At 38.6% G+C, this 12,605-nt stretch overlaps 1 protein-coding gene across 3 annotated transcripts in view; it reads right to left on the bottom strand.

Annotated features, from left to right (window-relative positions):
• Positions 1–12,605, bottom strand: part of LDB3 (LIM domain binding 3) — a 114,292-nt gene that overhangs the window by 41,977 nt on the left and 59,710 nt on the right. For 2 of the 3 annotated variants that reach the window (XM_058810828.1, XM_058810829.1), the window contains exons 6-7: positions 1,830–1,999; positions 836–872 (exon numbers count right to left, since the gene is read on the bottom strand). In XM_058810828.1, the coding sequence (XP_058666811.1) occupies positions 836–872; positions 1,830–1,999 (207 nt within the window). Of the gene's footprint in view, positions 1–835; positions 873–1,829; positions 2,000–7,375; positions 7,580–10,938; positions 10,962–12,605 lie in introns of all 3 variants that reach the window. The other variant, XM_058810831.1, reaches the window with a different exon arrangement.

Here is a 12,605-nt window from a genome sequence, read left to right as displayed (position 1 = left end):
AAATATAAAAAAGAAAAAGAAGAAGTGCACTGAGTACCAAACACATCACAAACCCAGCCGGTGGCTTAGAGCACCTGAAGTGAAACAGGGATTTGAAGTATGCAAAAAGAAACTAAGGATTGCATGCAGAATGCTTCTGATTCAACTGCGGTTTTTAAGCTCTACATAATAATATTTAATACATCTATTTCCTGGCTATGCAGGATAGTAATAAATCTTTAATTCCATATTATATATCTGAACATATCCTCTTTTTCAGTGTTTTTGATACATCATATGAAACAAATACATTTATCCATTAGCAAAAGCAGTCCTGTGCTTCCATACTCTACAAATTTAGGTCATATTTATTCCAAACAAAACATAAACCAATGATTATGGGTATGAATGGAAACAACTCCTTTACTGTATCATTTAAAGAGAATCAAATGTCAATCAGAGGGTCATCCAAATAAATTGCTCACAGATTTCAGTGCTATCACATCATTACATATTTTTATCCACTTACACGTTCAAGTAGTTACACAGGCCTTAGAAGTCATCACATTCACACACCCAGTAAAGTACAGGAAAGTTGCATGAGCAGAGAGCTGTCAGATTTGAACATACACTTCAAAAATTTTACACTGTTTTTCCTAAAAACATGCTGATTTGTTATCCTTCTCATTCAAATACCTCTCAATAATAGCATTGTAATTTTAGTGATTTTTAAGTAAATGTGTTAGAATATTTTAGGACAAAAATATAATAAAGGAAGTTCATATTAATGTCATTTTAAAACATTATTGGGTTATCAGGAAGGAGAAAGCTGTATTTTTCACAGGGACTTGCCTACCTTGACCTCCTCAGAGCTTCTTCATCTGGATCTTGCACTGCAGGAAAAAATGTTTCAGTTAAAAAATAGAAAGAAAGGAATTGGCTTTATAGTATTTAAAATTCTTTAGAAACTTATCAAAAGACTATCTAAAGGTGCATTCACACTGACTTTGCAGAAGTGGAATTTGTAAGAACAGCATGAAGATAGCAGTTCCCTAGGGACAGGAAGGAGGATGTTAGGAGGAAGGTAGCTATTACAACTACTTTCCCATTCATTATTAGCAATGTTTCACAGCTGTAGGCAATGATTCTACAGAGGTGTCCTGCTGTTTTGTACTAAGCAGGAGAGACAGCAGCAGCACATTAATGGGGAAAGGGAATGCTAAATATTTCCTTCTGATGTGGGAAAAGGCCCTGACCTTCCTTCTCTCCACAACAGGAGCCACCTGTGAGCTTAGTACCAGGTAGCCACAAAACCATTTTCATAGGCAACAAGGTTAAAGCTCTGTGATACTCATATCAGATCTAGTTTAGATAACAGGGCTGATAGAGACAGAGATTCCATACAAATGGTGATTCATTTTTTTTTTGTTTGACCTCCAGAAGTCACTTCTATAAAAGACTGTTACAGAAGACATGACATGTTTATCATTTTTGTCTAAGAATGGACAGCTCTGTATGTCTAGGCTGCAGGAAACACAAAGATTGCACTGCAGAGACTTGATTTCTAAGTAAGAATAACTGTGGGGTCCCAAATGCTCATTTACTGTACAATCTGTTATACTTTTATGCTGAGACCCCTGGCAAAAGAATTTTCTTCATAAAGCATAAGGTGAGATTGTTCACCATGATTTCTGAGTTCCCTCAAGTTACATGCAGGATCTTCACCCTCACTGACAACTACATGAGCCTGGACATGAGTATTCCCTGAGTATCAGTGGCCAATACCAGGGCAGTGAGGAAAGACATGAATCTAAAATCAGAATGAGGAGATGTTTTGTTATTCAACTTACTGTACTCAGTTCCAGTCATCTGGGCAAGGATGCGGAAGGACTTGGACTGCAGGTTGGCAGAGCGACGGCTCCAGTCCTCACTGTCATCCTCAGGCTTGTTCTGGGTTTTAAGCACAGCCTGATACACTGGAGAGGCACTGTCTACGTGAGGATCCTTTATAGGGAGGGCACTGCAATTCAGAAAGGGAAATGTTGGAAGCAGCTCTCTGGTCACAGTATCTCACCCAGCCATCCCCTACATGGCTTTGAAACTATCACTTCTTAAAAAAATACATAGATAAATTTTATGTTATGGCTCATTCTATCTCTGAAAGGGCCTGTTATCATTCAAATCCATTTGGAAATACCTGTTCATAATTCCTCAGCCAATGCTGAGGAATTATGAACAGTTACACAAGTGTGCAGTGGTTAGAATAATATGTGGAGAGTAGGCCAGGCAACAACCATTTATTTCTCTGACCATTTTTGTTACATATTATTTCTTATATAAACAACTTCATGTTGGTACTGTTTTATGTTTTCTTTAAATTACAGTGCTGGGCCAGTGTACCTTAAGGTTGCAATTAGAAATAAACCCATATTTCAGTATAAAAATAATGAGGTAGACTTTTATAGCTTTTTCTAGAGATGATTCTTTTTCAAACTGAATTAAATTTCCATCTGCCATAGTGAGGATTCATTGTCTACTAAACATGTGAAGCACAGGAAGTCTAGACTTGCACTCAAGACTTGCATATATAAGTAGTATCTGAAATCTTTAATGACAGAATGTATCTTAGGATCTTACAACATGCTTAATCATCTTGCAAAGTGATATATCCAGTTGTGCACACCTAAAATCAAAGCTACACAGGTCTGTAGCACAAGTGAGGTAACCTTGCTTTGATTTATGATGCAGGCTAGAAACAGGCTTAGTAACTTAATAGGTTTTGGTGGTATTTTTCCCCAGTGAAAATAACTTCTGCATAGCAGAATTAAAATTAACTATTAACAGAGCTGCAGAAATATACACTGAGGGAATGATGTGTGCTTGGAGCAACTTGGCTCCATGACTGCTCTAAATACAAGGTCTATTTTTGAAGCAAGTGATTTATTGTAACAGCTTTATGCTATTCCATAAAGAGCTTTGCAAGCAGCAAGCTCAACTTCATGAAAACTGAGAAACAGTTCTGTTTAAAGTTAAGGACCATTTGGTCCAACAGTTGCTTCCTTGGTTCAGGCTCAAAGATAGTGTTAAGATATCACTTTGCAGAGAAAATCTACAGAAAATCTGGGTCTGTGATTTGAAAGCCTGAGAGGACTCATGAAAAGCCAGGACGTCTGACATCCTACATAGAGTGGGATGCAAATGTTACCAGGTAGTGCTTTAAATATCGATACTTCCCAGCTGACACACTCCTCTTCTTCAGCACTGGGTAATATACACTGGTTTGATGGATTTACGCATAATACCATGCATTTATAACCCCCATATATGCAAACTTCTCACTTTCCTGAGGAGCCATCAAAGTACAAATCCCAGTCAAGTTTTTTTTTTGTGTGTGTTTTCACACACCAGTGGGGTGGAATGCAGCTTAGGTTTAGAATTTAGAGAAAAACCTGAGTCTTCAGTTTAAGCTTTGCTACAAACCATACAAGTTATGTAAAAAAGTTCCTCAGTGTGAAAGATGGCCTGTAGGAGGAAGAAACATTTTTGAGCTCCTTTTTTAGCTCATGTTTCCTAGACCACAATCTTTACAATATCCAAACACTAGCAGGTACAGAAGGCAGAATACAGACTTGTTTATTCTGGGAAGGCTCTGCCATCAGTGACTTCCATCAGCGCTGCTGCTGTGTGCAGCAATAGACAAAGTGGTGCCACAGCCTTCTTTAGGTGGAAGATTGGAGAGAGAACAGTAGTTCTCCTCTTGTGGCCCATCACACATAGCTAAAGGGCTTGCTGAGGTAGGCAGGAAAGCACAGCAGTGAGTTCTGCCTTCTCCTGCCTTCTGCAGGAATAGTCTTTGCCTGGCAGAGATTCTCTGTAATACCAACAGTAAGTCACAGCAACGCTCTTGGGACTGTTCTGCTGCTTCTGACACTTGGCTATGCTGCAAGTTCTGTCACAGCAATGCTCCCCAAAAGGTGACCCTGTTTTCAAGTCCCCAGAGCACTTCAGGGTGCTTCACACCCAGAACGTGGCCTGTAAGAATACCAGAAGTGACTGCCTGATGTGGGCCAACAGTTAACTTTATACCCCCACACTGACTTCTTAATCTTGTGGATGCTTAAAAACCTGCTGTATGGGACAGCAAATTTCCCAGCTGAACATCATTCTAGAGTGGATAATAAACCACTGGATAGACAGTGCTGCTGATTTCAACCATGGACCACTGTGGCAGCAGTGGTGTGCCAGCCACAGACAGTTCAAATTCCTCTGTTTATATACTCTGGCTCAAATACTTTCTTCTTATATTATGACCTGTGTACAAAAAAGCAGTTCAAAGGTTTATGTACAGATATGCCATTAACTCAAGCATTGCTAAAAACTAGAGCTGGAGGCTGGACCACAAATTTCACAGTAGCAATGTGTGGCATTAATATGACATATTAATATCCTTATGGTAGATGATTAAGGCAGGAAATGGAGCTTGGTGAATTAACCTCCCCAGCAGAGTGAAACATGCTCATATAAATTGAACTAAATTAATGCAATACATTGGAGTATTTCCAACTCTGTCTTTAATTCAGCAGGCCTTTTTCTTTTTTTTAAAAACATAATTATATTGTGGATGAATAACTAGGACATATAAGCCTCTCAGCATGGAAGTGTAAAATAGAGCGCATCGCTGATTATGAGCATTTCATAAACCTAAATGTGACAGTTTATTTTTACAGACAGCCTAAAGATGCACATAACCATGTTAATACCTCTGTTATACATCTTTGTAATTTAATTTCTTTCCATCTGTGTTTGGATGTGCAGAAATATCATGCATCTTGAGGCATATTACTTTAAATTGATGCTACTGAAAAAAAAACCTCTTCCCAAATGGGTTAGAGCTGTTGGAGGTTTTTAATCTAGAGCCTAAGGTATTCTAGTAGGAGTCAATAAAAATTATTTTCCTTTTCCTTATCATCATTTAAGTCACACATTTTTACCATTAAAAAAAACTTTAAAGACAGTTCAAGCTTCTCTGAAAAAGTAGCAATGGAGGAATTTTATTTTTTGGAGTTCATTATAAACTATGGTTTACTATGTGAATCACTCCCTGGAGTCATTATGCAGATTTATTTCAGTAGATATTAAGCAAAAACTTAGGAACACTGCAGTGTTCTACCCCTGATGTAGACATACAACAAAATATTGTGACATCAGGTATTACACTGATTCCAGCTATTTTTAAAAAAGCCCTAAGAGGTAAAAACCCCACAACCCAACAAACAAAAGTTCACTTAGACTGGTAAATAGCCAGCCAAGTTGACTTATTGCAGAGGACACACAAGATCTTAGTTTGTACAGTCACATTATTGATTCTTCTACTTCAACTTTCAGATCTTATTCCCAATAAAGGTGCTGGATATATGTCTTTATACAACTTGTGAATTTGGCTAAAACTGCATAATGGAATTTAGAAGTGGTTTGACAGAAATGTACTCGAAACGCACTGTCCACAAGGTTTTACTGCAGCCACCTAGCTCCTGGTTCTTGGTTTAACAAGATCAATTAAAACAGAAAAACAAAGCAAAGAAAAATATATAAAGTCAGGGCTTTTGAAATTTTCTACCTTTAGGTTTCAGCATGGTGTCTGAGTATCAATAGCTCTGTCCTTCCCTTTATGTTTTCCATGGTGATCCAGTAAGTGTGGCTTATTTCTGAGTGACAAGAGCCTGATTCTGATCTCATGAAGCTACAACATCACTGATTTCAAATGGTCAAACTAGAAAATGAGTTCCTATCTTAAGCCTGTCTGTCCTTCATCACTGATAAAATAAGTCAACTGTTTCCAGCTGCTGTCTGCCCTTCAGATGTGCAGTCTGAGTTTGCTTACCACCCTACAGACACTTGTGGACAAATGAAAAGGACTAAGGCTACTAATTAAGAACCAAGACCAAATTATAGGCTGATAACTGAGACAAAATGAATCAGCACACATTTTGGTCTGCTTTTATATTAAAAACTCCTCATACAAATACTTCCTCATTAAGCATAATCTTAACTCAGACTTGATTGACTAAGCAAGCTAAAGAACATTATGGTTTCTACTACAAATTAAAGTTCAGAATATCATAGAGGAAACTAAAAGAAACTTATAAAATGAAAAGGATCCACATATTCAGCATTAATTTTATAATCATCTGATCATTTAAATAAGTAATTTTTTTAAACATTACTATTTGCATCATATAATGCTACAGCATGTAATAGAAAGTGCCAATGTATCATAAAATGTCTCCTATAATCCATGTCTACAAAGGATATGAACTCATAGAGAACACAAACGAACTTCTTTGTACTTCACTAATTGGAAACATGAGTTCACTCAACACCTGTGGAGATTCACTGAGTCATGGCCAAAGCCAGCTAAAGGCATTGCTTGTGATCCATCATGAGGGAGAGCTGTGATGAACAACAATATTGGTGCAAAAAGTTAACAGAAAAGAAAAATAATTATAAAAAAGAGAGAAAAATGGCCAGCAAAAGGGAGCACAGGCAAATACATAAACCATCCTCATTTTGAATAAGCCTGCAGCTAACATATGGAAAAGAAACTACGTTAAAGTGTGTTGCTATACCTGTATTTTGGTGTCATATCAAAGGAAGGCAATTTCTATTTTGGGCAGAAGTGCACTCGGTAAGAGAGAAACCTGGCTACATTCATGGCATATGTAATTTCAGTAAAGTTATTACAACTCTGGATAAGTTAATCAGGTAAGATTACCAGAAACATGCATTGGAAAAGCAAAGTTATTAAAGATCAGGGGATTTTGCCATAGTCCAAAGGATCTGTGTAAAACACATGTACTGTATGTAAACTGGGGATAGGGAAAATACAGCAAAACATTCCATTCTGAAGAATAAAACAGTAGCCAGTGCTAAATAAATATTTTGCATTCTTCACATCTCAATAAAAATTCCACCCCCCTTTTTTTGTCCTTTCTGCGCTATGCATACAATAGTGACTATTATAAATAATGGCTGTCAGGAATGAAAAACCATCCAATATCATATAAAGAGCATTAGATGTATTTTTGTGGGTTTACCAGTTCTAGGAGGAATACCAAAACACTAGGTTAAATTAACGTACCCCTGACCATGGTAGGGGCTTGGAACTTTAAGGTCTCTTCCAACAACAAACCATGCTATGATTTTCTAGTGATCCATCCTTTTAAATTCAAAACATGGAAGTGCTTTTGGACACTGTCTAGGATTGATACACATCTTCCACGTGTAATATACCCCAGAAAAAAAGAAAGAGCCCAGGAAGAGCAAATGTGTCATGCAGGTAGGGATGTTACAAGTACCATGCAGAGAAAGAGCATTCCACAGAAGGAAATAACCTTACCCAGCAAATTCTCCACCCTGGGCTTGTGCCTGGCCTGCAATTGCATCCATGATAGCATCCTGGGAATACATGCTGATCGGGGTGTTATACTGCGCGTGAATTATGGTAGCCTTGCCACCAAGGCCCTTCACCTCAATGGGTTTGTGGGTTGACAGGGCAGAGTCCTTCAGGACATTGGGGTTGAAACGCTCCGTGAAGTCCGTGCTGGGTTATGCAAGAGTGAGGTTCCACAGGGAAGGAAGGGAGGGGAAGAAAGGAGAGAGGCGTGAAGTTAAGTGAGGGAAGCACCATCAAGAGAGGAGTGTGCACGTCTGTTCATGGCATCTCACCACCAAAGCTTCTCATCAGGGAAGCACAGACAATGTGAGTACCAAGCCATAGCAAAAAGATGGCTGTGCTAATGGATGTCATTTTTGGGTTGGCTTACGAGGTATAAAAAGGAAAAAAAAAGGTGAAAGAGCTGTCACTGTATTAAAATATCACAAAAAATCTGTAAGCATTTGTGTGATACTTACATATACTAAAATTCTGTTGTTATATGCATATATACATTTAAGTGTATACAAACATGCACATGTATATATGCATGTCCATGGGATGTACATGCACAGTGCAGAGAATTCCCACTTTTTTGTCATCCATTTATGTTTTCAGAAGGCTCTTATAAAGGTCTGGAAAGTACAGGGAAGTGAAGGGATATCAGGTTCTCTATTATTTAGAAGGTTTCAGTACTTTCTGTCTGTGTTATTAATGACAGTGAAATTTAGTACTTGTGCCTTTTAATCGTCAAGGCTTTCCTTACAGAGACTAAATCTTCCCAAAATCTCTGTACACCAGCCTGAAGTGCTGCTATAGCATGGTAAATGCTCAGTCCCAGAACAAAATATGCAACATTGCAACCAAAGGATCAAGTGCAGTTGGAAGAGTTGCTTCCTTAGTTTCCAGTGACTCCATTTACAAGGAAAGATTTTATATTTGACAGACTGAGCCCCTAAAGTAAGCTAACTGAAGCTTGCATGACACCAGAATGAGTCAGTTTGATGTCAGATTGCAGCCAAAGAGCAGCTGGTTTTCTTGGGTTGAGCTGTGCATAGTTCTAGTCCTGGAGCTAGAACTGAGCACTGCCCAGAGCTCCAATGACAAACATCATCCACTATGGTGGCTGCTCTTCAACCCTGTCCTGCCAGCAGCAGGAGGATACCAGCAGGAGAGATTTCATACACTCACCAAACTGGAAAAAACTGGGAACTCCATCCTTTGTGAAATAACAGATATTTCATAAATGTTTCATTCAGAACTGAATCCAAAAGCTGGAAATAGATATTTTTCTCCCTGCAGAAGAACTGCTGAAGAATTCTGTTTGATTAGAACAAATTTCCTTTTCAGTTTAAGACATTAGACTGTAAGTTTATTTGCTAATATTGTTTTTCTCTTTACACACACAACAGTGTGTCTGTTTACCATGGGTAGCTCCAGAGAGTGAGAGTTAAAACTGAACCCTCAACCCAGCATGATGAAAAAGGTAAACTCAAGTAAGGCTGGCAGCCATCTGACTTAATTAACTATCACAGGTGCTGTGCCACCTCTGAAGCCAGCCAGGGGATTCCACTCTGTTTTCAGCCTTTTGTTTGGTGGGATGCCCTGACTGAGGATGGACAGAGAGAGATACAGTCACATATCATTGCAAATCCTTTATAGAACATTGACAGCCACATGCACAAGGACCAGAGACGCACAGGAGCACATGTTGCATTACAGCCACAGCCTTCACTTGCACATGCCAACATATTAAGGTAGGGAACTGGGAAGTGCCATTATGCATTCAAAAAAAGTGAAAATTATCTTTTTACTAAGACATTCTCACATTTAAAACACATCTCCCTTAACTATTAATCAACTCTGACAATTCTATAATTACAGTGACATCATCTCTGGAGGGGTGGTGGGCTGAGACATGCACATGAGCGTGCACATGCCTGACTTGCTGTACTGAGCGTGCACATGCCTGACTTGAACAGCATCTCTTTTCTGCAATACCCTAAACAATCACATGATCATTACAAACACACAGGTCCTCAAGATCTTGAATTTAGTGTTCTCTTTCTTTCACACTGTTGGAAGTACTAAAGAGATTCTAAACCCAAGATCTGAGAAGACTCTGCGAAGGAAAGGACAGAGGTTAAATATGGCACCTTTAGAGAATAATGTTCTAAGCAATTTGTTTCCACAGTCAGTTACAGAAATCAAAGTGACTAATGTCAGAACAGCCTAAACTTCCTTCATGGTAGCAGCAGGAGTCATTTGGGCTTTCACTTGGGGTCTTTAAACAATTTTAGTGATGTCTTTCAAGAGGTTTTAGTCACACTACATACACCAAGGCAAAACTTCCACTGAAGTTAACAGGATTCCAATAAAAATAACAGAAAAAAGTACAGATTGCCAGCTGCTGAGTTCTTTTTCTAATTCTGGCAGCAAACCGAAGATATTCATGCTTGTAAGGAGTGCTGGGCTCTGGGACAAAGTGGCAGAGGCAAGGCTGCAGAGACACCACCTCTGCAAAATGAAAGGGATCTTTCTCCTAAGCTACAAAAGGATCAGAAAAAGTAAATCCCAAAGCAAGTAAGATTACAAATACTCCTATAAAGTGACTTCTGCTTTCTAAGACAATCCTGTCAGAATAATTATTAATGTAAACTGGCTAGGATTTTTCACTCAAAAGGACTTACATCATCACACTCACACTTCACTGAAATCAACAGAGAATGCAAGATCAATGTTAATTATATGCACTAAATATTATTTCAACTTTATGTATTCTACTACTCCTAACTTTGTACTGTCAGTTTAAATTTGACATTTAACTATTAGAATTATTTATTTTATACTTAGTTTGACCTAGTCCCCAGCAATTTATGGACAACAGTCAGGTCAGAGGCAAAAAGCAAGAGTTTAGAGACAATCCTCTGCCCCTAGAAAACTAAAGGTCAAAACTGAGCACTCTCTGAAGTCTCCTAAATAAAGCAGATCAATCACATTTTCAAGTCAATAGTTATTTCTTTTTTGGACAATAGATTTATCAAGGTAAATAATTTCATAGATTTTTTCCCATATCAGTATCTTACTCCAACCTAAATTTGAATTTCAGCAGACTTTAGAAATTAATTTAATACTGAAGCTAAAAGTACTTTACTTTAATAACACACCAAAAAAGGCTCAGATAATGCTCTCCAAACTCTGAGGGCATGAAGATCACTTAATTATTCAAGAGAAGTTAAACCTGCCTGTAGAAGCACAACCACCTGAAAGCTTTTAGAAGAACTGGGCAGGCTCAGGTGGCAGCTCCATCACAGCATTAGAGCATCACCAAGAAATGCCAAGCGGGAGCGCTGCTGGACAGCAGGGGCAGCGCAGGGCACCTGCCACACCAAGCAGATGTTTACAAAAGTACTTGCACTTGCAAGCAGACACAGCAGGAACACAGGGGATCATGCTACCCCAGAAAACACATCTTCACACACACAGCATCACACAAATATCTGGCACTACACAGAGGTGATACTAACTTGGCAGCGGTGTTGGTTATGACCTAGAAGAAGAGAAAGAGAACAAACAACATCAAAACCAGCCACGCAGAAAACAGTCAATAGTTTGTAGAGTGTAAAGGGGAAAAGATATTTACAAAGGATTACTACAGCTCTTCTCAGACCATCTACAGATAAGAATAAAAAGTAAATGTATGCCTAAAAACCCCAACATGATTAAGAAAGGAAAAAATGCAGGGATTATAGTTGATCCACCAGGACTTAGTAGGGTACCATGGCATTTTGGCTGACTGGTGAACATGATCTTATTGCTGTGCATCCTTAAAAGTACTACTACCAAAGTGAAGGGAGGAGGGAGCAGAGGGAAAAATGGAGGATTTTCAGAGTATATTCTCATCTGAAAATAGCAAATGAGTGGTAGAGACTATATTTTAATCTTAGATAAAATATTCAGGGATAAAGTCTGTTCTCAGGCCACCCTCAGAGCTGGTTTTGGAAGACTGATTTTTAAGTCTTTTACAGTTTGGAGAAGATCCAAAGAATATATTGGTAAATGTTTTAAAGCTAAAACTAAGGAAAATGCCTTCGTATATAACAAAGCATTTGCCTAGATATGACTGCACCTACATTATGCCAAGAGGCGTGTGGGCCATTTAACTTTGGAATAGTCATTCCTAATTTATTCCACATGAAACAAAGCAAGCCATGCTTGCTGTATGTTTTTTGGGATATCCATATCAGTATATTTTATTCCAACTGGTTCCATACAAGTGGAAAAAGGCATGAAAAAAGGCATGTTTACACCCAATTCCTGCATCTCTGCATAAACCAGTGGTGGTGCTTGCACAGTAATTCCAAAGCACCGTAACACAGGATAAAGCTGGGAGTGCAGAACAGAGTGTGCTCAGTCTGAACTACAGTGCTCTTCCCAATAACTCTCTGTGGTGGTTGCACAAATAGCAGTAATGGGCTGTGATATTTATTTTAACTGTTTTCCTCAAAGCATAGAATACCCACATTCTGCTTCTTGGTTGAAGACTAGTTAGTCCTATTTTGTGCAAAATAAGAGGAAGAGATCCATGGTCAGTTAATAAACTTTTCTTTTTACTTGGCTGTACAGAATGCTGTTGACAGAACTGGGCACTGAGGATTCCAACTTGCTGCTGTGACATTTCTGTGTCTGGGACTGATAGAAAATACTGAACAGCAAAGCTACACTGTTAAAGAGTGACATTCCAAGCAGATTTGGCCCCTCCTGCTTTTTCCTTGCAGAACCTTTGATATCCTACCTACAATCCTTTTGCCTTGGCACATCAAACAGCACTTTTCATGATCAAAAGCACTCTAGTGAGCCAAAGCTGCAGTCAAGGCTTTGCACTTCTGCATTTCCATGGTAAAGCAACCACAGATCACCCTCTGCAGCTACTGGTCAGATTCTCAGATTTGAAAATATTCTTCTAGCTTTATAAACCCTACATTAAGCCAAATGTTCTTAGAGGAACTGTTAGAGATATATTGGGAACAACCTGCAGCCTGTAAGCACATCAGTGATCCTATATCCACTTTAGGTGTATGTGAGACAGCTGGGCACTCATTTACAATGAAACCAAGTGTAATGGTATCATTTTCTGACTCATCCATGCATCTACCATACATATAAAATAACATTTTCAAGGCAGAACTACCAA

The sequence above is a fragment of the Ammospiza caudacuta genome, chromosome 9 (genome assembly GCF_027887145.1).
Source record: "Ammospiza caudacuta isolate bAmmCau1 chromosome 9, bAmmCau1.pri, whole genome shotgun sequence".
Taxonomy (NCBI): domain Eukaryota; kingdom Metazoa; phylum Chordata; class Aves; order Passeriformes; family Passerellidae; genus Ammospiza; species Ammospiza caudacuta.
The sequence above is the reverse complement of the archived record's forward strand: the minus strand, read 5'-3'. Positions and strand labels throughout refer to the sequence as shown.